This window comes from Tauraco erythrolophus, chromosome 2 (assembly GCF_009769465.1).
Source record: "Tauraco erythrolophus isolate bTauEry1 chromosome 2, bTauEry1.pri, whole genome shotgun sequence".
In the NCBI taxonomy this organism is placed as follows: Eukaryota; Metazoa; Chordata; class Aves; order Musophagiformes; family Musophagidae; genus Tauraco; species Tauraco erythrolophus.
The window spans coordinates 69,896,080-69,921,118 of NC_141466.1; the positions used below are offsets into that span (position 1 = coordinate 69,896,080).

The following is a 25,039-nucleotide window of genomic DNA, read 5'->3' on the forward strand; positions in this document are numbered from 1 at the left end:
TCATGACATTTCTCGAAATTTCCAGGCTGAGCTTTACCCAAGTTACAAAACTCTGAGTAGACTCATCAGCCCTCTCTTCCTGCCCTCGAACCTGCACTGTTAAATTGCACCAAATATTTGCTCGGGATTTGAGGAAAGACTAAAACAAGAAACATGCAAATCCTTCTATCTTCTGATACTGTTTCTTACGGGCTTGTTATCATCTCATCTGCATTACGAGCTGGCAGTCCTGCTCCATGTCTTGGTTTCCAGCCCCCTCCTCAATCTCATCTCCTCTCTCAGGTCAGCTTGGTCCTTAATGGTTTCTGACTCTGCCTCCCTTTATCTCTTTTAAATCAACCTGGCCAAGGCTGTTCCCAAGCCCTGAGCTGCTGTCCATGTCCTGGGGATCCTCCTCTTCACCCCACCCATGGATTACACCCTGACTTGTCCTTGGGGTGTGACAGCTTCAACTTTTGGGCTTCCTGACCTTCTTTGAACTGGTCTATTTGCGACCCTCTAGTGCCCAGCCTCACCCTGCCATGACTGCTGCTCAGAGCCATGCTTCCAACCCATGTTCAGCACAGCCCAGCCAGGAAATCTGATCACCAAAATATCAGTCACAAAAAAATCTCACCAAAAAACTCTACCCTGTGCCCGTCAACATAAATCTAATTCCTCATCCAACTCTTCAGTACTCCTTTACATTTTGAAATATCTCCACAAGAAATGCAAGCTGTTAGCGCCTTGACTTTCACATCATGCCTTTGCCTCAGTTTCCCACTCTACAAACCATTGCTGCCTTTTCATCTGCTCCCTACCTCCTTTCTCTGGATAACAAACTGCTTACAGCAGGACTTCAGTCTCACATCCCATAAAGCCCAGGCTGATGAAATAACAACAGCAAAAATAATAAAAACTCACTGTGCTCATGGCATAGAAGGAAAATTATCTGGATTTCTGTCTGCTGCCTCCTTTGTCCAGGCTCCCTCCACCGTTCCCTGCCGGGCACTGCACACCGCTGCTGAGCTCTTCACTGGCAGCATTTCTAGGAACATCAGCCCCTCGCCTTGAGCCTGTTTGTGCTCCTCTCCTGCCTCAGTAGCTGTTCTTTGAACCCCTCGTCTCCTGGCTGCGGGCACTCGTTCTGACATCTTTTGCTCCATGGGTCAGACGTCGTTAATCTCTTGCTCCCTGCCTGGCGCTTGATGGGCGGCTTCTCTGCTCCACCACTACAGCTTTACACCAGAGCTCACCTCTAATCCGCACGTTGTCTCGAATCATTGTCCTACATCAAACCTGTCTTTTCATTTTAAGGTCTCCAGGCAGTCCTTGTCCCTAGTGCTGCCATCGCACCTCTCCCAGGACTCGCTCAATAAGCATTTCTAGTCTCGCCTCAGGCCACTTATCACACAACAGAGGCTGATTTGCCTCACAAATGACCTGTTGCACAGCCAGGACTCACAACCTATTTCTTTACTTGCTTTTCTCCTCCTCTTTTCCCCACTTCTCCTCTTTTCTTTTCCTGGCCGCCTTTCCTCTCCCTCCTCACATCTCGCTTGTTGATGGGGCACTTGAATGGGGCATAGAGAGAAAAAAATGAGTGTTTTGACTGATCCTGTTTCTTCTCCATCGGAACTTGGGGCAATGCATTCAGATTTAGACATCTCTTGCAGGTATCTCATGTTGGGTGACCTGAACCCCATCTGCGAGTACCTGTCTCCCCATCAACTCCAAAGATGTTATACCATATTCATCGATCCCATCCCAGTGTCCTCAAGTAGCAAGAGACTGGTGTAGAGCTCTCTGTGGCATTAGCCCATCACTGGTACTTGTGGCTGCCCTTCTGTTCAAGTGTTGGATGAAGATTTGATCTAGTGGAAGGTGTCCCTGCCCATGGCAGGAGGGCTGGAACTAGATGATCTTTAAAGTCCCTTCCAACCCAAACCTTTCTGTGATTCTGTAGGGCATAGGAGCATTCTGCTGCGCTTGCAACCCTCCTCCATTTATCTGCCGTTTCAATTTCCCTGTATTGTTGGCTCTGTTCATCCCAGCTGGATCTCTCCCTAGGACCCAGACACTTCAACCTGTGAGTGGCATCAAAGGAATTCCCCAAAGCCTGTGGGGACTCTGGAGCTGACACTGATGGTACAGCGCAGGCTGCAGCCACCGTGCGATCGATAACGATGTGCCAGGAGGAAAATACCCTGCTCAAATCTCTGAGCCCTAAATGATCTTTGTAGCGCTGGCTGTCGGGAAACACCTTTTTTCAAGTAAGACCCTTGGGAGGAATCACTGGAGAACTCTGAATGTAATGCCCACCAGGCATCCTCATCGCTTTATTTTTCAGAGAAGAGATATGCTTCAACCACTCCAAGCACAATGAAAATAGGATTTCAGGATATTTTCTTAAAGGGCTATAAACATCCATATCAGCTATTATTTCTCTTGGAAGAAAATATATGTACAAACATACATATATAAGCATACATACATTTTCCTTTCCTGTGACACCAGCTTTTACTCAGGTATGTAATTGTGAAATGCAATAGCTGCCCCTGGATGGAACTTTCCCCTTTTGCACTTATTGCCTCATTTCACTGCCCCTGTGCATATTCATGTACTGAAATGCTTTTAGGATTGTTGTGGATTAGGCCAATCTGGCAACTAACTCCACAGAGCCGCTCTCTCACTCCTTCTCCAGTAAAGTGGAGAGGAGAAAAAATGTAATAAAGGGACTGAGGGTCGAGACAAGAACAGAGAAGGAGCACCCACCAACCATGGTCCCGGGCAAAACAGACTCAGTTTTCTTAAAGCAAGCAATTTATTAACGGTTACTTAAAAAGACAAAGGCAAACAAAACCGGTTACTTGAGAGGATAAGAAGAAACAAAGCCAGATCATAAAAACAACATCTCCCCACCCCCCTTTCCTTTTCTTCCTGGCTCTACCTCCCCCCCAGTGGCACAGGGGGACAGGGAATGGGGGAGTGCAGGTCAGTTCATCCCATGTTGTTCCTGCCGCTCCTTTCTTAAAGGAAGACGAGTCCTTACACCCTTTTCCCTTGCTCCAGTGGATCCCCTACTCACGAGGAAAATCCACAAACTTCTCCAGAGTGAGTCCTACCCACATGATGCAGTCCTTCCCCATGGGATTGCTCCAGTGCAGGCTTTACCACAGTCTCGGATTCTTAGGGAGTTGTAGCCACTGGCTCCAGCGTGGGTCGTCCCACGGACTCTAGATGTGTCTCTACCTTGTCGTGCATCCCATGCTCCACGACCGTCCTCAGGCTCAGGCATGTCCTCTCCAACGTGGCTTCTCCATGGGCTGCGAGTGGGTCTCTGCTCCACTGAGACCATCCTGGCTGCAGGGGAGCCGCTGCCGTCTCGCCACCGGTTGCAGAGGAAACTCAGCTCCAGCACACCTCGTCCCGTTCCATCCTCACTGACCTGGTGTCTGTGTGGCTGTTTCTCTCAGATCTCAGTCCCCTCCGGGTGAACTCAGCCCAGCGGGCACCCCGGGAGCGGGGTGCTCCCCGAGTTCCCCAAGCGGCTCCACCGCTGCCATCCTCAGTGGGCAGCGCTGGCCCGGCGCGGGCTGCGGCCCAGCCGGGAGCCAAGAAGCAGGGGCAGCGCCCCCCTCCCCTCTGCTCGCTCCTGGGCAAAGGCACACCTTTCCGGTTCCTTTGTCTCAACTTAAATAGGGCAATTCGCAGAGGCGCCGATTGGCTCAAACCCCGAAGGGGATGGGAGTCTGATCTGGTGGGCAGAAACGGGAGGGCACAGGGAACAAATCCTCTCTCCTGCCACCAGAACCACCCCCCCTCCCAACAAACCATCACAAGGATCAGCACCTTAAACCACTAATTTTCAAGAATAAGTGTAGAATAATTTGGATCTTGACCTCAAGCCAACTGTTAAGCAAATACAGTCAGCAATAATTAAAGCAAGTATGATCTCTTGTGTTTTGAGTGTGTTTCTTTGCAAGCAGGGGAGTAAGATCGCTTTGGAAGTAGAAGTGCTCTGACGCAGTCAAATATTAAGTTTCAAAAAGAAACAAGAAACAAATCTCATCCTCAAGGCATCCTTTAACAGAAATTACTTCCAATCTTCCGCCTCCAAGGATGTCTTTATAGCACAGCTAAGCTGACTCAAAGGGGTGTAATGCTGCTACCTATTGGAGCAATCAAATATTGCACTCAATTCTCAGCTAGGAGACTTAAACCTTTCCAGAATCAAAAATGGAAGCAGAATTTGGCTGGTGTTGTGAAATGGCTTACACAAGTAAGTGACCGTTCAAACATTTAATGCATGGATGACACTACAATTTAAGCGACGTAACAGAGACCTCAGAGGGATGATCCATAGAAATGGCTGTTACTGCCAGAAGTACTTTGTTCAGGAAACACAGGTAGGAGGATGACAGAGGTGAGGATACATCACCTTATATTTCAGATCCAGACAACAGTCACTGCTGAGGATCCCTTGGTGGTGATGAAAGGGGAGGAGGATCCTGGTGGATGACCTGCGAGCACTAAAAAGTCAGATTGAGTACTACCAGAATCACAGAGCTGGTGGTGACGTGGGAGTTCATCTGGCCTGTCCTCCCTTAGGAAGAGAGCAGGGCTGATGGGATTCCACTAGAGCTATCCAGAGAATCAGCTGGGTATCTAAACTGGCTCTGGGTTAGAAGGCTGGGCACCAGGAATTCAGGTTACAGGCCTGCCTTGTATGCAGTTAAGGCAGGTGAGGTGGACCCTCAGCCCTAGGCTGTCCAAGCAGGTCTCTGCTGTGTATGAATTTTGTTAGGACAGGAAAAAAGAAAACAGAAAGCTCTTCTGGGATTGATTCTGATGTCCAGGGATTTCCTCCTGGAGGAAAACATTAAGTGAAAGCTTGATAGCTGCAACATGCCTGGTTATTTCCAGGTGAAAATGATGGTTCCTTTTCCTAAGGCAGAAGAGTAGAGGAGCCAGAAAAATTGATAGATTCTAGGTAGACCTCAGTAAGCTCAGAGAGTCACCAGGCAGTCTCTTAGGATCTTGGTTTATGAAACAAAAAGAGTCATTCCCTAACCTAACACTAATAAACGCATCAGTGCATAACACCCAGCTGCAAGCCAGGACACAAGCAGTAGAGGTAAGGCCAATTTACGCAGAGCACACACAGACATATAGGATGAGCACAAGAGACGAAATGAACAAATTCAAGGCACTGAATGAGATAAAATCTGCCGTTGCAAAGATTTATACAGTGCAACAGGCACAAGAGAAAGACCAAAGGCAAGGCTGATCCACTGCACAGCAGAGGGAGCGGGTGGGGAGGTGATTCATCCATTCCATGTTCAATAAAAGGATTAGATGCGATCAAGTGGCTAAAATAATTAACAAGAGAAGCAAAGGGGAAAGATCTCTCTCCCAGGCAGTATTTATTTGTTTTCACATCAGTCAAACCTGTTGAGCATGACCTGAAAGTACACAGAGAACTGGCAAAAAAAGTCTGGTGAGAACGTAGAACATACACCGTGAGAATTTCGGATGGGTGGATGGATGTGCGCTTAAAAGACTATGAAAGGACCAGCTTGATGCCCTTCTTTAAAGGAGGAAACGGGGCAGTCAGAGCAGCCAGTTTAACAGGAACTGAACGCAAAGTATCAAAAAAAAATCAACAAGCTATTCATAAGTTTATAGATTTGCCAAGAACAAGCTCCATTGTATCAATCTAACTTTGCTGACTGACAGAACGAGTCTTACAGACAAAAGACATAATTATAATTTCTATTTTCTTTGTCTATAAAGTCTTTAGAAACTGTCTTGTAAAGTATTCTCATAAGCAAATGGGAAACAATCTAAATCAAAAAGCACAGAATCAAAGCAGTTTGAAAAGCTGAACTTTTCAGTAATCCCGCTATCATCCAAATGGAAGGATGGATGAAGAAATAGTTGTGAGCAATCTGTTCTGATCCTGGCAGGACTCAATACTTCCATAAGGTACAGAGTACACTTATGATACTTGCAGGTGACTCCAAGCTGGGAAACAGACAGCAGAGATCCCCGAAGGACAGGTCTGCAATTCAGCGCAATACAACAAAATGGAAAGACAAAAGTCAAGTATTGATTCAGTAACGGCAAGATGGGTTTAACACAGTCCACGAACACAAAATACAAAATCCTTACATAGCACTTCTCTAAAAGGGATAGGGAGGTTAGAGAACAAAGTATTACGCTCAGATGCAAAACATAGCCACAGAGGACACAGAGGAAGCAGCCTACAACTCCAGTTAAGTGCTCTGAAGAATTCAGCATCATCACGTTGTGTTTTGGTTGCTATACTCCAAATGAAACACGGAACAACTGAAGAGCGGCTAAACAAACCAGAAAACACGAACAAAAAAGGACTCGAAACCAAGAAGAGACTGCAAGGCTACTAGTAGCAGTTTGATTCCGCAAGTGAACATCAAGGAGGGGTTGTGTTCAGCCTTCAAACACACAGAATTTGTTGCAGAAAGGAAAATATATTTTTCCCCACATCTAAGGTGGGTAAGGCAAGAGGCATGGAGCTGATACTATAGGAACCAAGATCTGGGTTCCTCACAGAATCTTAAAAACACTTGAAACAAGTGTTACAGCCTACAAATACTTGAGAAGGGGTGGTGGGGAGGTAGGGGAAGGGCTCTTTACATTAGTGATGGGTGACAGAACAAGAGGAAATGGGTATAAGCTTAGTCAGGGGAGATTCAGGTTGGATGTTAGAAAGTATTTCTTCTCTGAAAGGGTTGCCAGCCACTGGAATAGGCTGCCCAGGGAGGTGGTTGAGTCCTCATCCCTGGATGTGTTTAAGAATAGGGTGGATGATCTACTTAGGGATATGGTTTAATGGGGATTAGGGACGGTTGGACTGGATGATCTCTAAGGTCTCTTCCAACCTAGAAATCTATGAAAAAGGAGAATAAAGATGTAATTTGCCTGAGGAGTCTTCAGGCCGCTGCTGTGAGAACCCTTTGACCAGCTACACACCAACAGCCGTCCTGGGACACGACGATGAAGTTCGGGTTTGTTACCAGAGCACAGGCAGAGGATGGCGCACGCGGCGCCCGAGGCCCCCCACCGCCCGCCGCTTCCGCCTCACACAAGAGGGACAGATTCGGGGAAACTGAGGGACACCCATCCCCCCTAGGATTCAGACACGTGCCCTCTTATTTTCAACCACACACCCCGAGGCAACGGCGAGCGCTGCTCTACCCGTTCCCCTCTCCCTCAACGGGCTCCGCCTGCGGAGACCGCGAAATAGCCCCGAGCTTCGCCTGCGGGGACGGCTGAACGCCCTGCGGGGCCCCACCGACCCCTCGCAGCAGCTTCAGCAGCTCCGAAACACGCCGGAGCTCCCCAGGAACGCCGCCACGCGCCCCCCGCACCAGCCCGCCCTTTCTGTGGAGACACAGGCGGCCGCTGCCGCCCCCGCGCCCTTCCGCTGCCCGCAAAAGCGCCTGTGCAGTATCCTCAGGGAAACGCTCGAGCGTAGCCCACGTGCAACCCGACACGTCTCTTGAGATCTTTAGTAGAATTCTCTCAGGCTTCTACCCTCTGTTTCCACTAGGGTGGGCGCTGCGCTGGCGTGCTTCTAGCCTTTTCAATCAGGCGTCTCTTTCGCCGCCTTTCTCTGCGCCCGACGTGACAAAAGCCCCTCTCGGGGGGTGTGGGTGCCGTGGCGTTCCCTCCCCACGCGCCAGGGAGTGATGGAAGGCCCCCAAGATGGCGATGCTGGCGGAGCGTGAGTGCTGCTCCCCGCGGGGAGGAACCGCGCCGGCGGGGCTCGGCGCGGCGCCCTCGGGAGCGGACCGTGTTGGGGGAAGAGCTGTGATCCTGAGGGGCGGCCCGGGCGCTACCGCAGGGCACCCTCCACCGCCCGCGTCGGTGGGGCGGGGGCCGCGCTGACCTCCTGAGGGTGGCGGTGCGTGCGGTGGCGGGGCCCCGCGGTGGCCGCGTACGGGCTGGCGGGGCTCTGCCGCTTCCCGGCGTGCGGGCGAGAGCGGCGGGGTGTCTCTCGGACGCCTTTAGGGCCGGCGTGATCTTTCAGCGCCTCGGTGCTGCGTCTGCGGTGGCGTGTTAGAGAGCGGGTACCCGCTCCGGGGGTATCCTCGGGGCCGGGGCTGGGGTGTCGGCTGCTGCGTGCAGGACTCAGCAGAGCTGTGTGCACGTAGGCCTCCGTCTTTTGATCGCACCCGGAGTTAGCAGTTGAGCTTAGCTTGCTCTCTTGTCTGTTCCGCGAACTCCAGAGATCAGCTAAATTCCGGGGTGGAAAAGGTGAGAGTGGGATGGAAGGGATTTGGGGCAGGTGCTTCAGGAAAGGCAAGTAAATCCACTGAACTAACAGGGAGAACTCGGGATAAGACCATGTGGTTGTCTTAGGCCTTTTGTGTAAGGGTGTTGCTGAGTGAATAATTTTTGAATCATAGAACAGTTTGGGTTGGAAGGGACCTTAAAGATCATCTAGTTCCAACCCCCCTGCCGTGGGCAGGGACCTGATAATTGTGTTTAACCTTTTTCTGATATTGGAATCAAACAGAGTTTCATCTCTTGAGGCGATTGAGGACTTGGGCTCCCAATATCTAAAAGAATTGATGAAAGCATTGCTTGAGTATCCTGACTCATAAGTCTTTCTTGGGTAAAGCTCTTCAGCTCAGGAAACAGAACTCTCTCAGGGCTGGCCAAAGTGGGAACTAAAAACTTTTTCTGCCTTCTCTTCCAAGTTAAAGATGCATTTCTGTAAAGTAGCCTTTTCTAGTAATTGTAAAACTGTATGCAAGTAGAAAGACTCAGCTTCTCAACTGTAGACTTTTATGTTAACAGGGCTATTATATTTATGTATGATTATCATTAATGTCCTTAGGTGTTTCCAGTAAGGTTACTGATGTCAGGACACCCTTTACAGGAGAGCACAAGGCTTAATGAATTTGTTTGCTTGACTGCAGGAAAAGTCGTCCTAAGTATAATGGCTAATTAGAATATGTGATTTCCAGTGGAAAATACAGATTAAATTGAAGAAAACAAAATGCATTTATATATGTAATTTTCTGATTATTTCAGATCCAAACTTTATTGGCACCATTTTTCAGAATTTATTTTAATGTGACACTTCACATTTCGGTAGTGTAATGCTGTGTTAAGTTCACTTCTGTATGTAGGGAGTTCTGAAATCAGTTGCCTTAAAAAACTAGTCTAGTTGCTGAGAGCGACCTCTGCAGAGTTGCATGCCTTTGGTCATCACCTTCAGCTGCAGCTGTAGTTGTGAAGCCATGTTATATACGTGCATTACTGTTTGCAGTTCTGGATCGAGTTCTGATGATCCTAAAGAAGAGTTGGGAAGGGAGGTTAATTGGTTTTGCTACAGCTGTGAAAGCACATGAATTTCAGAGACTTAAAATAACTTCTTAGTGGTATCCAGAGACAGGACAAGAAGCATCGAGTACAAATTAAACCACAAGAAATTCCATCTTTTTTTGCTGTGAGAGTGGCCAAATACTGGAGTGAATTGTTCAGAGAGGCTGTGGAATAGTAGTCTGTGGAAATGTTCAAAACCAGACTGGACGCGATGCTGGACAACCTGCTTAGGCAGGGAGTTGAGGTAGATGATCTTGAGAAGTCCTTCCAACTTTTATGATGCTGTGAACTAGACTGAGAAAGGACAAATTTGATCATTCTATGCTTGTGTAGTGTAAATTTTTTAAAAAAGATATCAAATGCAGAAATGGCCAGAGTTAGCTTTTCTTTTTCACTTATTTTAAACTGTTTTTAATTTTTTAAATAAACTTTGGTTCACTGTCTATCTTATTGGTGCTTATCAGGAAAAAAAAGTATATGTTAATGATGGGTTTCATAGCTTGGATTAAAAATAAAATCCCTTCTGTGGGCAGTATATTTTTTTTCATTTGGTTGAGAAATTTAACCTGTTTATTATTTTCCATGTTATCACCATGTATGGGCACACAGCAGGGGTTTGGATGGGAACTGATAGAAACCCTCAGAAATCATAGTTAAACACAGACTCTAGGCACAGAATTAATCTTGATAAAAGGGTTTAGTAATTGATCTTTTTCAAATCATAGGATATCTGAGTGAAGATCTAAAGAAATGACACTTTTCTCCACTGGATGGTGCTGCTTGCCTAGAGTTGCATTACTGTCTCCAGCATCATTTTATGAGCAGCCCAGAAGATTGGTGTTAACTTCTGAGCTGAGTTTTTTAACTGGAATATAGTATGTATTTTCCTTTCTTGCTCTTAAGATGTCAATGAACAAATATTTCTGATAAATCATTGACTAAACAGTCTTTTTTATTGTTTGTTTGGAGATGAGAGATGATTTTTATGGTTGCTGTATGTGGCATGAAGTTGTTCCTGGCTTTCTTAAATACTTCTCTAAAGATATGAGCAAGTTCATTTGTTTTCCTGTGTCTAGCTTACCATATTTGAAAATACGAGTGTGTTAACCTGGCAGAAATGTGAGGATTAATTTCATAACATTAGTTCTGAGGTTTGAAATACTTAGAGTAAAAGTGCAGGAAAAGGGAAGATCTCTTAAAATTCCATGCTTGAGAAATCTCTGCGTTAGGTGCCCTTGTGTTTTTTTACTGAGGTCCTCCTGGGAGTGAAGTATCTTAGAGCTCCTCTACAGAGAGATAGGCAGGAAAATTAATAGAAATTAACTTTTAAAGTACATTAGTTGAACTGCATCAAACAACTTAATTTGGAAGTTAAATTCTCACACTCCGTTGACATGGATTACCTCTGCTGTGTAGACAGGTCCTTAGATACCTACAGTAGCTTCACAGTGGTAAAAATTGCATTGAATTTAATTTCTTGGGATTTGCAAAGTGACTACCCGGGGAACTAGTTACAGAGAGCGTAACAGAGTTTGGGCATACTTAAAATGTTGTTATAGTTAGATTTTAAAAAAGGCATTGACCATCCAGTTTTTGGTGACTGAGTGAGGGGAAGTCGATGTTAATCTATAGTTTTTAAACAAAGGGACGAATTAAGAAATATGATTAAAAAGGAGGGCTGCTGCTCGACTGGGCAGCATAACCTCTATTAAATTGCTGCTTTTTATTGTCCTTTATATTGTTTGTTTCACTGTCAGCTGTTTGTTTCACATAAGCAACAGCCAAGGTATTCCATGTTTTTATAGAACTTCTTTTTTGCTGCCAACTTGATAGCTTTTTAATTCATTCCCCTCACAAACCGCTGGGTCCTTAGAAGTCATTTGCATCTTGAGTGAAGGAATATGACAAAGCATGTTAATTGTCCCAAATCCATAGAATGGTTTGGGTTGGAAAGGACCTCAAAGATCATCTACTTCCAACCCCCCTGCCATGGGCAGGGACACCTTCCACTAGATCAGATTGCTGATTACTAGATTCATAGGTCAGTGGTTCAAAAAACTCAATAAATGAGTGAAGTGAGCCACATTACTAAAGGTGCCAGAGTTTTTGTTCTCAGTGGGGCAGTAGGGAACCTTAATTTGCTTGGATGTTTACAATCACAGTCCACAGTGGCACTTCTATTAGCAGCATGGGCATGGCTTGTAGTAGGGGCTTCTCTGAAGGCTGCCTGTTGGAAATAAGTTGTTGCTTTCCTGTAGAGAAGTGAGCCCAGCGAGTGCTGCATCCATTCCTTTCACAACACTCAGTCATTTAACCTACTGTAAAATTTTTTTTTGTGGACTGTTTGGAATTTTATGAAATTCTTTATCAGACTATTACTTTTTATGGGACTGCCACGCAGCGCCTATTTTGAGCTTCAAAGCTTCGGATGTGTGTTTAAAAAAAGCCACCATCATGCATTCTGACAGTACTCGTTCTTCTTTAAGAACGAAACAAAACTGGACAAAAAAAATGAGTCAAACATCCCTGTGATATTCTGTCCCGCTGGCCCAAATCCTAAGTGTTGCATTTTAGGGAAAGATAACTTCCTGATTATGTTGAAAGTGCCTCCGTGGACTTGGCTTCTCGCTGACTTTGTATGGCCTTGGGTTAATCGGTCATTTTTGATCCACTGTTTCCCATCGTGTTTAATGAAGTTTGTAATCTTCCTGTCTCCCGTTCTTTGTTTGTCTTGTTTACTTAAGTTGTCTTCCTGCGTATGTTTAGGTGCACACTTGAAGTGGCTGGTTAACTGTGCTGGCTTTTCTTCCTTGATTTCAGTGAAGCTATTCCTGATGATAGAGGCGAACGCACGCTCGTGGGCCTGGGGGACTGTAGTTTCTTTAGTAGTCTGCATAGGACAAAGGAACCCTGATTCTCGTTTGGATCTCTTAACACCTGCAATAATTTCCGGTGACTTTTCAGTTTCCGAATAAACCATTTTGTGTCAAATCCAAAAGCTGAAATCTCACTGGTTTGTGTTCTGTAATTCAGTTTCTCTGGTCACTTGTGTTTGATTTTTGACTTGGCTTTTGTTACGAAAGCAAATATTAAAACTTCTGTGTTCTGGTTAAAAGGAAGACTGGCCAGTGGATATTGTCCAGAACTGGGAAAGCCAGCACTGAAGTCTCATCCCCTATAGATTTCATCTTGAAGCCAGATGTAAACCAGAGTTGAAATAAATATGGAATTTAGGCCTGTACACCTAAGTGGTAATCCTTAAAGCCTTCCCTGAATTGCAGCCCATCCTTAGGGATGACAACTTCCATAGCAATTTTACTTTGACATTCTTCACATTAATAATTAAAATTTTCGTTGGACTTTTTTTTTGCAGTGTAAGGTTTGTATTAAATTAAATTAAATCCCCAAAATATGTTTGATCTGGCACAAGTTCTGGGTTTTTTTCACAACAAAGAGTCTTTCTTTAATTGATAAAATACTAAGAACACTGTGGAAATGTAAATAGAGCCTGTTTGAATTTTTCCTTCTTGCTGTAGCCCGTAGAAGGCAGAAATGGTCTGTGGATCCACGAAATAGTGCTTGGAGTAAAGATGAATCTAAGTTTGGCCAGAAGATGCTGGAAAAGATGGGCTGGTCAAAAGGAAAGGTATGATCTAAAGCAGATTTATATAGCTCAAGGGTGGAAGAGTGCTGGGGTACTCTTGATCACAGTGTTTAAAACAGCCATGATTTTTCTGTTTGATTTATTCTCTTAAATGTACAGAGTATTGGAGCAACGTTAGATTTCTACAGTTTGTTACAAAGATACTTGCTTGCTTGTGCCTGTCTTGCTTTCCAATTTTTCTCTTCTCTCTTTGACAAGGTAGTGTCGCCAAGCGAAAGCAGGAGTTGGCACGTTAAATTAAGTGATAGTTAAAGGCATTGACTTGCCTTTATGCCCTCAGTTCTCTCACTGGCTTTTGGTACTATTTAAAGCAACTCCAGGACCTGCTTTAATATTTTACCTGTTTTTAAAGGTTACTTCTGATCTATTTATTCCTTGAATGGCCAAAATCATAGAATCGTTTAGGTTAGAAGAGATCTTTAAGATAATCAAGTCCTACCATTAACCTAACACTGACAAGTCCACCACTAAACCGTGTCCCTAAGCACCACATCTACATGTCTTTTAAGTACCTCCAGGGATGATGACTCCACCAATTTCCTGGGCAGCCTGTTCCAGTCCTTGACAGCCCTTTTGGTGAAGAAATTTTTCATAATATCCAACATAAACCTCCCCTGGGGCAACTTGAGACTGTTTCCTCTTGTCCTGTCGCTTGTTACTTGGGAGAGGAGACCGACCCCCACCTCACTACAACCTTCTTTCAGGTGGTTGAAGAGAGCAATGAGATCTCTGAGGCTCCTTTTTTCCAGGCTAAACAACCCCAGTTCCCTCAGCCGCTCCTCGTAAGACTTGTGCTGTAGACCCTGATGCAGTGTTATGTGAGCTGTATTCCTTCTCAACTCCAACCTATACCTGTGGGGTGAGGTGACTGATTTCTGGCTCTAAGAATAGTCTCTAGGTCAGTGCAGACAGCTGCAGACTTCTCAGCTGCTCCTTAAAAGCAGTTTAACTTCCACAAAGGTGCCTCAGCAAAGCTGAGATTTGGGCCTACGTGTCAATGTGTTTAATAAAATGAGTTCATGCAAACCTCCCACAATATTTATTTAATTCTTTTCCTAGATTTCCTTTCCCAGCCTTTTTTTTTTTTTTACGAGGAATAAAATTAGAACAATCTTAATCCTGTGAACGCGTTAAAACTTAGAAAAATAAGCCTACTCTTGGATTTCTCAGTATGGCTTTCTGTTGCATTGCTTGACTTACAGTTAGCACATATAAATCTGGCTTCTGACTGCCTTTAGTTCACGAACAAGCAGTCGTTGCTGATTCAAAGGCTGCTGAACTCAAGGAACTGGCATTGGTTTCACTGGGCTTTAGACCAGACTGTTAAAAGTACGGAGCTGGAGTACTGTCTTGTGTAAATTGTGTGCATAGGTGTTTTATGTGTGTAAGATTAAAATAGATATGTAAACCAGAGTAGAAAAAATGCTGTTAAACGTTCTGATTGTATTTTAGGCAGCAAGCTCCTCTGATCATAGATAACACCTTTGCCGTTACAAACACTGTTTGTATCAGGGTGTGAAAGGAAGGTCTCATGTTTTCTGTCTGTCTTCTCCCCATCTTCTTCACAGCAATAAGTTTCCTACTTGAGCTGCTGGATCTTCCTTTACAACAGTTATAGCTGTACGAGAAGAGTTTATGTCTCCGTTCCACTACAGACTCAGACGAATGGAACCTGAGCTTGATCAAATTAATGGGCAAAAGCCCATCTGTGCAGTGAATTTAATCTGCTTACGCTAGTCTTGTTATTAGTTGTATTGGAATTGGGTCACAGCAGGATGCCTAAGCAAGTGTCCTGCTCGCTTCCATACTTTCTGGTTAGCAGAAGTTTCCACCCCAGACCAAATAAACTCTACTGGATGCGGAATTGCAACAGCCTTTTTCAAATATGCCTCATTGCTTCAATTATTAGCTATGTCCAGGATCTATCCACAGAGCTCCTCTCTACTACTCCACCACATACATGTTTATTATTGTCACACACTTAGCTGATGAGTTGTTGCTGCTGATAGATTAGGAAAAAGCAGGTAGATAAGATACCAGGATTATAGTTTTAAACTAAGTGCTTTGTCTTCTCCTCCCTCCCGTGATCTTACAATTAAGGATAATTCTGGGCCTAAAGATTGCTTCCCAGATTTGAATGATTATGATTTTTAGGACAGACAAACCCAACGTTTCTTTGCTCCAATATCTTTGTCAAATTATGAGTCTGAATAAGATGGAAGAAGTTCTTAATATCCTCTAGCTCCAGTTTGATCCTCCCCCCACCCTCCCTCACTTCCCTCCCATATAACTTTGTTCTGTGTTGTACATTCTGTGTGGCATCTGTCTTACAGTAGTCACGCAGCTGCCTTCCCAATGACGGAGGTATTTTTGGTGAGAGGCATGTTCTTTTTATGTAGTGTCTTGTTTTAAAATTGTAAACACTTTGGACTTGCCTAGGAATGTCAGGTGGCTTCCTGATTAATCACCCAACTACTTAATGTTGTTGCTATTTTAGTGTCTACTTTGCTGGAGGCTTAAGTAGTAAATTAAAAAAACTTAATATCTCATGTGTGCTAATGCCTATGAATGAATTCAGTTACAGGCAAGCAAATAAGTAGTAAGTTTTGGTTTCTTGCTATATTTCATTGCAAACTGTCTTACAGAACAAAAGCTGTAGTTGCTTAATCACTGCTATAAAATCTTTACGTTTTTGCCCTTAAATCCTCCTTAGGGTCTTGGGGCTCAGGAACAAGGAAACACAGAACATATCAAGGTTCAGGTGAAAAACAACACGCTGGGGTTAGGAGCAACCATCAATTACGAGGTGAGCACTAGACCCAGGTAAGGAAATGGCTCCCTGTTCAGCTAAAGCACAATCTTTGTAATGAGACGTTACTGAAATCTGTTGTCACATCTGGTGGTAGCATGTACCTATGTGAATGTCTCTACAGAAACTCTTGACCTGGAGTTTAGTTCTGCTTTTTTGAGTGTTTTAGGAGTAAGTATCTGCTTGGAAAGATTACACTGAATTCTGGGAGCAGGCTGTTCAGAGACTTTTTTGCTTCCAAGCAAATCACTGAAATAGTTGTTTTCTCCTGGTGTCTTCTGCCCTGCTTAGCTTTTCTGCCTTCTCCATCTTCCCAGTACAGTCACCTTTCTGACCGGAGTTCAAGTACATAGGCAGAGCAGAACATGATCCTAAAGGTGCTTGTCTCATAATCAACATCTTAAGTAACTTTGTTGCTGGAAGAAATCACACTAGTATTTCCTGCCTACTTTTGAAAACATCTTGCGCAGACGGGGGACACGCAGAGCCAGCAGCAGCTTGGTATTGTTTAAGGACTTACAAACGCAAACCTTATCATTTCTGCACTTTGGAGCAGCTGTAGAGAGCTGTCGTTTGCGTTGCCACCTGTGGAGCTTCCGAGTGTCCCTCGCAACAACAAGGATTGAGTATATATAATTAAGTTACTTCTTAGAGTGCAGAGTCATAATATCTGTTTTAGCAAAACTTCTGGTAGTTCTGAAGACTTTTGCCTTTTATTCACGTGGATGATATTTACAGGACAACTGGATTGCTCATCAGGATGACTTCAACCAGCTTCTGGCTGAACTGAATGATTGCCATGGACAGGGTGAAACAGGTAGGTTCATGCTTTGCACGATCAGATGCTGGAAGCTTAGCAGAGTTTCCATTCTCTGTCTTAAAAGGCTAGCTGAGGCCCAGTCCTTTGGGCTGCTGATAGTCTCCTTGCTGAGGGTGACAACTCCCCCTTCTCCCTCAAAATCAGTGAGAGCTGAAAGACATGTTGCCATCTATGGCCATGCTCAAGTTTGTCTGCCTGGTTATGTAGGTGTTAGTGGATCGGTTTTGCTCTCGGTCAGGCCTCTGTTAAAGGCTTTTTGTTGGGGAAAGCAAACACCAAATTTTGAACCTGTTTATTTTGTCCCAGGCCACAACATGGTGGACCTTTTGCTGGGATGTACTACAGCAGCACTTGTTTCTTTGTGAAACAACCAGAGCCAGCATGAAGGTTCACAACACAACCACTATTGCAATGTGTTTGCCTTCCTTTTACTAATGAACTGTCACGCCTGGCTTCCATGCTCTGGTGATTTCTTAAATACCTACTTTTCCTGTCCTCAGAGAGCTGCTTCTTAACTTTTGACTCAGAGTTATGCATCTCTGTTTTGAGTGTGGTATAATGTGATTTTTGTAGCCCTGATGTAGAGCAGACAAGTGTGGAAGCTACACAACTTTCCCAAAAGGGCTATTTATAAAGTCTTGTAATTTTGAAAAGCTGTGTACAGTCTGACCTTGGTTTGTAAAAATAAAGTTATACAAAACTGGTGGGTGTGAGCTTACAGAAAGAATTGTATACGTCAAATGGTTTATCATCTCTCCTTTAGTTAGACTCAAGTTTAAACTCTGATCGTATATCTAAACAACTGTCTGTGGAGTGTTGTTAAACCAAGGGCTTCTGTTTGGACACAGCAACCTGCTGTGCTGCTAGTGGCTGAATTGCCAGCTGAGTGAATTTAGCAACTGTTAGTTCATTCATTCTTCACATTTGAGCACAGAAGGCTTTCTAGGAGAGGAAAGGTAGAAAGAGGAGGAAAATCAGTGAGCAAGAAGGATCAAACTTGCCTTCTCATCTTAGAGAACTAAGATTAAAATTGTGAACCTGGTGCAGTTTTTTTAATTCCTGTGTAAGTTATCCTTGTGTGTTGGAGCCCTAACCAAACCATGGTTTGAGGCCACACAGTGCTAGGAACTGTAGTTAAAGTCCTCGAGAGGTAGAATAGCGTATCATAGGGAAATTCCAGAAGTTCCTTTCTACCTTTATAACTGAATCCTTCCCAAGTTCCAACTTGAGCCATGGGAAGATCAGTTAGGTGTAACTGGTGGGAAACCTGCAAGCTAATGAGCGGAGAGCTGAAATGACTTGCCCCGGGACACAGTGAGTCAGCAGAGAGGCAGGTTCATTGAACAAGGCTGTCTTGTTGCTAAGTCTGCAGCATTCCCTGGGTCATCTGTGCTTAGGCAAAGTGGCCACCGAAAAGCGTCTTTCTCCCTGTTTTATTCAGTTATTTTTCCTTGCTCTTTTTAGGAGCTAGGACAAGAGTTTTCAACCACTGAGGACAAATTTAAGTGCGCATTGAAAATTCCTGGTCAGAATTGCGTTTGGTGATTTGCGGACTGCAATCATTGCTCTGAAACTTGTTTTTTTAGCAATTGTTTAAGCTGGCAGAACCCATCTAGATAACTTTGCCTGCAGCTGTGCTACAGGATCAAATGTTACGTTATTGGCTATCATCCAGTTTCAAATTGCATTAAAAGTCAGCTGAAAAACTTCATTGTTCTTAAATAACTGCTGTAGTTGCCAGAGTTGGATTGCAATTAGAGATCGGGAAGGAAGGGCCCTGTACTTGTTAGTATGCCAACTTTCAGATACCCTCTATGTACATAGTTTTAGCTTTCTTTTCTTTTTTTTTTCTAGCTGAGCACCTAGTGAGGAGTTTTGATTCCTGACTCTCTTGCTGTGATACTAAGTGATGGTGGCTGTGTCCCTTTCCCATTTGCAAAATGAGGCTGGCTGTGTCTGTAATGCGCTTTGGAATATTGATCTGTATCCGATTTGCTATAGAAATGACACATGGTTTTATTTCTAATGACTAAATTGCTTTAAAAAGCACATTAATATTCCTGCAGTATTCGCTCAGTTTGTCAGGGGATTTACTGGTCACTAGAAGACACAGGGATGTCCATTGCAAGTGCCAGCAGGTTTCGATAGTGACATTCCTCCTGGAAAGCACGAGGCGGTGCTGCTGCCCCTATCGTTGTAAGGATTAAGTGGAGGAGGAAACCCTGTGGAAATCCTTTGCTGTGTGACGTTCCCTTCGGTACAAATGGATCGGAGAGCAGACTCAAAGTGCCTCATCTCTGGTCAGGATATTTTGGTTGTGACATTTACTTTCCCCATAGACCCTTTTTATTGAGAATTTTCAAGTTGACTGCAAACTCTGTCTGAAACGGGGTTTGCTAGTCCTTCCTCTTCTTGTTAGGGCTTAGCGTGTAAATGGAAGAGTAGGTCTCGGACTGCTTTCTGGTAGTCAGCTCTCCCACTGCAAGCTGGAGATTTCATTTTTAGGTCAATGACTCTATCATCAGGTGTCACTACTTATCAAACAGCAAAGTGCTGTAATTCCACTGTCAGAAAAGCTTGGTTTACAGAGCATTCAGGAGTGGGATCGTATGAAAAAAGTGACTCAGATTGGCCCTCGGGGTATGAATTGGTTTCTCTAGCCATCCCACTTGCCACTGAAAGGAAAAAAGACATCTCACCAGAGTGGCCTTTTCTAGAGTTACAGAGCAGAGAATCCCATAGTTCCTGTTTCCTTTCAGGACAGAACCAATAAAGTGGTTATTAACTGGACAGCAGGTTACCTCCTGAGAATTTCTTGTAAATTAACAGGCTTTTTGGATGCAAAGAATACATCTGTACCAGTAAAATAACCTGCCACAGCACAGGAACTTGTATTTAATTACTGTTACATAGTTAGACTAATCCTTCACATGATTTAGATCTGCACAAGCTAACATTCTTCCAAGCAGCTCCTGAGTGAATATGGGACTCAGCTGACCCCAGAGATCATTCCCAGTGGACAGTTTAGATGCAGTCTCTATTCTGGAAGCTAGGAATATTAAATAATATGGATATGACTATTTATTCTAGCTGGCCTCAGGGACAGAAAAGCTCTGCCACCATTTAATTTCTTTACACTGACGTATCAGACTACATCTGGCTAAGAGGCGCGTCATGTAGTGTTAGAAGTGGAAAGCCTGTCTGTGTGATGTTTTTTTTCCCCCTTTTTCTTTCTACCCATTCAGGTTGAGTATTTTATTTTGTAGTATTTCTTAAATCTTTCTCAGACTCCGGCACTGGAGGTAATTTGTAATGAACAGCACAATAAACCCTGACCTGTTTTTCTTTTCTTACTGTAGAAATGGTGTTAGGTTAGACTTTGCCTTTGACCTGGAGTACCTGGATCTGCCTTTTCAAATTATCTTAGATTGGAAATGGGAAAGGAAGAGGATGTGGCAAAGAAAATCAAGCAGTAACATGTCTCGGACAAAACTTAACCATGCTTCCTTCAGTAATATGTTGTGATATGTTGTTGAGACTTGGTCTTGAAAGAGAAAGTTAAATACGCTGATGTTTGAACTTGGTGGTTAGAATTCCTCTAATAGAGCTGAAACCTGTTTGGTTGGTTTTTTTTAGAGTCTTCAGTGAATAATCAGAAGACATTCAGCCTCGAAGAAAAATCCAAATCTTCCAAGAAACGTGTCCATTATATGAAGTTTGCAAAAGGTAAGAGGAGTTTTGTTGTTTCATAAGCTCTAGCCAAGATTAGAAAAAAAAACCCACAACATGTCAAGATGATGTGTTGCCTTCCGGGGTCTAAATTTGGCAAGTAAAATCTTGATTTAGAAATACCCCCTACAGCAACTTACTTAAAGCTATAATACGCTGTTCCTCTTTGTTTTGGACAATTTTGAATGGCTTCAGGCTGATATTGTTGAATAAAACAATCTCTGTCTGAAGGAACCATCAGCTGAATAAAGGAACTGTGAGTATTCTGAGTGATCTGTGCGTGGGCAGGGGCTGAGAGGGGGAGGCAAAGGTGATAACAGTTACTTGGGCATCTGCAGCGCGCTATCCTCTGCGATCTCTGATAACCTCTGCTAAGAGATCATGTGGATAAGATCAGTGATGAGATTAAACCTGAATGCAGGAAGAGGAAAGCCCTCTTACATCTATCAGATGCTTTATTGGATAAATTAGGACAGCAGTGGGTGGCCACAGAAACTATATTCAAGGACTCGTGGAGTTTAGTAATTTCTTAGAGTGATGACGTTATTTCAGCCATCCCTGTTTTTGGCACTTGGATGTTGTTCGATCCCATACTCTGTTTCTCTGTTGGTTGCGTTCCCTTTTGCACACCCATGAGCACATGGTGTGTGTACATGTGTGTTTCAGTGTATGGATAGAGTCAGCTTCCACGAATGGCTGATTTATTGTAGTTAAAGGTCTGTTTGATGTTTTCTGATAACAAATGCCTCTGCTAAAACAGAAGTAATTGACGTCTGATTAGTGGCCAAATTCTGATACTGGGGTTCAGGTTTTTTAATTAAATAATTCAGCTTGGAAGTCAAACGCGTTAACATGACCCTGCCCGCTTTATGACATTAAATGATTAAATTGGTACAGGGCTTGAAGTACAGAGGCCAAGGCCTGTATGAGGTAGTACCAAAGAGGATTTATTTTGATTTGGATTTAACCTTTTACTAAGTATAGAGAAAAAAAGAGTATGTAAAATATGGAGCAAGGCTTTCATATTAACAATATACCTTATTTGTTTGGCTGCAGTATTTCTATAAGGTAGGTCCCTGTTTGATTGTACCCTCTGTGATCTAAAACAGGGAAATTGTCCTTTTTCAGGGAAAGAGGAAAAGTTATTTGAGAAAGGCTAATGTTGTTGTGGCCCTCGTTGTTTGAGTCCAGTCCTGCTTCCTTTTAGACTAAACAAGGCGAGCTCACACAAAAGCGGGAGAAGGGAGCAGCAACGATAGAAAATGCAGCTTCTGTTTCTGGTGCTATTTTGTAGCCTCGCTGCTGGAGGAACATAGGCACCATGCATAGCCTTAGCAGCCATGCTTGGATCTGGGAAATACACACCCATATGAGATTAAGACAGTGATTTCAATTGCTTTTCTAGTAGCTGTTCCACTGTGATGCTGCAAAAGATTTAGAATGCCAGCTAAGTTGATTTTCTATTAGAAAACGGAAGAAAAGGGAGGATACGTTTGTGGGGGGAAGACATGGAAAGAAAGCACAGGGTGAGAGGAGGAACAGCAGGAATGTAAGTAAATCTCATGTTCCAAGCCTTGGCCAAGATAAAGCTGGAAACAGCCACCAATCTCATCCGCATTGCTTGGGAAAAGACGTCTAGAGGCTGCACAGTGAGACACCAGAAAGTTAGGTAACGCTTTCTTCTCTAGGTTGATGCTTACCCTCTGTGGGCCGTTAAGGATCCTGAAAAGAAGAAACAGGTGGAATAGTCAGATATTTTTTTTTTTTTTTATCCGTTACAAGTATTTAGTTTCATTTTGAGGTCAGTGATTTTGAACTCAAACAGTTGGGTGGAGTAAGATAAGACGCCTGCATGCTCCTGAGTGCTATCACTTGACCTATCTGAACTGATTTTGTTTCTTTAACTTTTGCTGAGTTGTTTTTAAATAATTTTCTGAGACAAGCTGTGGACAACTCAATATAAAGTCTTCTGCACTATGAAATTGGCTAAACTTTTACTGATATCTCAGAATATCACATCACACCCCTTTACTTCCCCCTTCCTGCTCCATGCCTGATATTCAGCTAGCCACACAACAGTCAGATGGCAATAGTGGTCCTGCTGGAACTCAGGGAAATCTTTGCTTCACCCTTGAAATTGTTTTAAGTTGAAATAATCCAGTGTGTCACAGAGATGAAGGTTTTGCTTTTCAGAAGCAATTTCATTAATCAAAGAAAAACTACCGCTGAGTAAAGACAGATATTCTTTTTTTCACTGTATGGAGGAGCTATAACTTCTTAACTGTCAGAGATGTTGCATTCTTAGGAGAATCTAAAGATGAGCAGTTTCTCCTCAAATTTTTCTTGTGTGTAGGAGGTTACAACTCTTCTTTCCATTCAGCGTAGTGCAGGTGGCTTCCCTCATCTTCCTGTGACAACTGCAGTGTCAGGTGGGGAAAACAAGCTGCTGGTTTATGTTTCCCTGTGGGCATACACCAGCAGGCTGTGGTTGTCCCCTCACCAGCCTTTCCCTCTATGCACACGCGTTTCCAACCATATGTGGGAGCTATGGTCAGCCTTTGTTTAGTGTCTTTAATGTTCTCCTCCTGATTTCTTTTCACCTCCAAAACCAGTTTCTCCAGCTCCATGGGTTACAGTTTTTCTTATCAAAATGTACCTGTAATCACTAGATGTGAAGATTGAGATGTTTTTTTTCTCCCTTTACCCCTTTCAGGTAAGGATCTCTCTTCGCGCAGTGAAGATGATCTGTCCTGCATATTTGGGAAGCGACAGAAGAGCATGAAGACAAAGGTAAACAAGAGGCTTCACCTTTCTCTTGTTTCCTTGGGTATTATCCCATAAAACAAAACCTTATTTAAATGTCTTTCTGCTAATGAGATTACTACATGGCCATCAAAAGAAAGGAGTCTGTGAAATTACTGTTGTTTCTACATAAAGGCTGCAGGTGGAGGGCTGTGCTCTGAACCATTAGGAAATACAAGTGGATTTAATAGTATTTTTGTAAATTATTGTGATGTAACTTCTTTGGAGTTAGGAAACTTCAGTGTTTTAATTTTACAAGTCTTAGGCAGTACGCATCACAAAGCAGATAAATTTTGCTTCATCTGGAAGATCCATAAATATCCAAAATAAAAGTTGACATTCAGTAGCAGCTAGCAAATCTCAACATACTGACCTTATTTTCGCAAGAATTGGGAAAGGCTGAACGCTGCAAAGGCTTGCTTCTCTTTGAAGAAAGGATTCAAAGATGGCTTGAACACTGATAAATATTTAACAAGAAGATTCTTCCCCAACTTTGTGCAATGAGATCAAGGTTTGTACTAGATTTGATTTTATTTTATTTTATTTTATTTTATTTTATTTTATTTTATTTTATTTTATTTTATTTTATTTTATTTTATTTTTTATTTATTTTATTTTTTATTTATTTTATTTTTTATTTATTTTATTTTATTTTAGTATTCGTTAGCATTTTGCACCTACAGAGAACAGTCCTGCTATATCAGTATATACACTGCAACATGACTACTGTGTCCAGAAAAGTTCTGTGCTAAAGACAATATCTAGAAAGCATAAATTGGAGGTCTCTGAAGTCTCTTGTCTAGAGGGAAAGATGGGGTCTGGAACTGAATGGAAATTTCTGGAACACCCTGTATGTGTTTGGCTCATTGCTGGTTGTGCAGTACTCTTGAAAATTGTTCTATAACTTCACTGTAGGCCACTGTGAACTTTGGTAAGAGAGGGATAGGGGAAAGCATGTGCAAAGAGATCCTGAGTAGTAGTGAAAGTAATACAAAGTTTGTAGGTGGGCCCCCCAACAAAAGAAGGACATGGACCTGTTGGAGTGAGTCCAGAGGAGGCCACGAAGATGGTCCAAGGGCTGGAGCACCTCTGCTATGAAGGCAGGCTGAGAGAGTTGGGGTTGTTCAGCCTGGGGAAGAGAAGGCTCTGGGGAGACCTTCTAGTAGCTTTCCAGTACCTAAAGAGGACCTACGAGAAAGCTGGAGAGGGGCTTTTTACAAGGGTGTGGGATGGGACAAGGGGCAATGGCTTTAAACTGAAAGAAGGTAGATTTAGCTCAGATTTAAGGAGGAACTTCTTCCCTCTGAGGGTGGCGAGGCACTGGACCAGGTTGCCCAGAGAAGTTGTGGATGCCCGATCACTGGAAGTGTTCAAGGCCAGGTTGGATGAGGCTTTGAGCAACTTGATGTAGTGGAAGGTGTCCCTGCCCATGGCAGGGGGGTTGGAACTAGATGATCTTTAAGGTCCCTTCTAAGCCAAACCATTCTGTCATTCTATGATAAATTCTAGGCAGAATGACAAGGGAGCTTGTGAAGAACAAATAGCAATCCACTGGGGATTCTTCACTGGAAAAACCTCTTACTATAAAATAAAGAATACTTCAGTGGGGTGTCTTGAATTGAACAGTTTGAAGGATTTGGTCTTGCCATTATGTCATATGGTGTTACAATTTCAGTGAATCTGCTGTAGGGTTTAAATTTATTGGTAGGATAAAGAGAAATGTGAAGTCTGTTTTCTGAGTACTGTTCTATAAACTACAAAAATGCAGTTACAGTTAATTAAACTGGGAGGTTAGAAGAAATTTGAACAAATTAAGAACTGTCCTGTCTTGTCTGCCACTGAAAAACAGTATGAACCT

At 43.5% G+C, this 25,039-nt stretch overlaps 1 protein-coding gene across 1 annotated transcript in view; it reads left to right on the forward strand.

The window, feature by feature from the left end:
* The first annotated feature begins 7,725 nt into the window (after positions 1 to 7,725).
* PINX1 (PIN2 (TERF1) interacting telomerase inhibitor 1) overlaps positions 7,726 to 25,039 on the forward strand; it is a 66,208-nt gene continuing 48,894 nt past the window's right edge. Inside the window, exons 1-6 of the mRNA XM_086624207.1 lie at positions 7,726 to 7,747; positions 12,894 to 13,003; positions 15,735 to 15,827; positions 16,569 to 16,647; positions 20,287 to 20,376; positions 23,093 to 23,169. Coding sequence (XP_086480333.1) covers positions 7,729 to 7,747; positions 12,894 to 13,003; positions 15,735 to 15,827; positions 16,569 to 16,647; positions 20,287 to 20,376; positions 23,093 to 23,169 — 468 coding nt within the window. The 5' untranslated portion in view covers positions 7,726 to 7,728. The remainder of the gene's footprint in view (positions 7,748 to 12,893; positions 13,004 to 15,734; positions 15,828 to 16,568; positions 16,648 to 20,286; positions 20,377 to 23,092; positions 23,170 to 25,039) is intronic.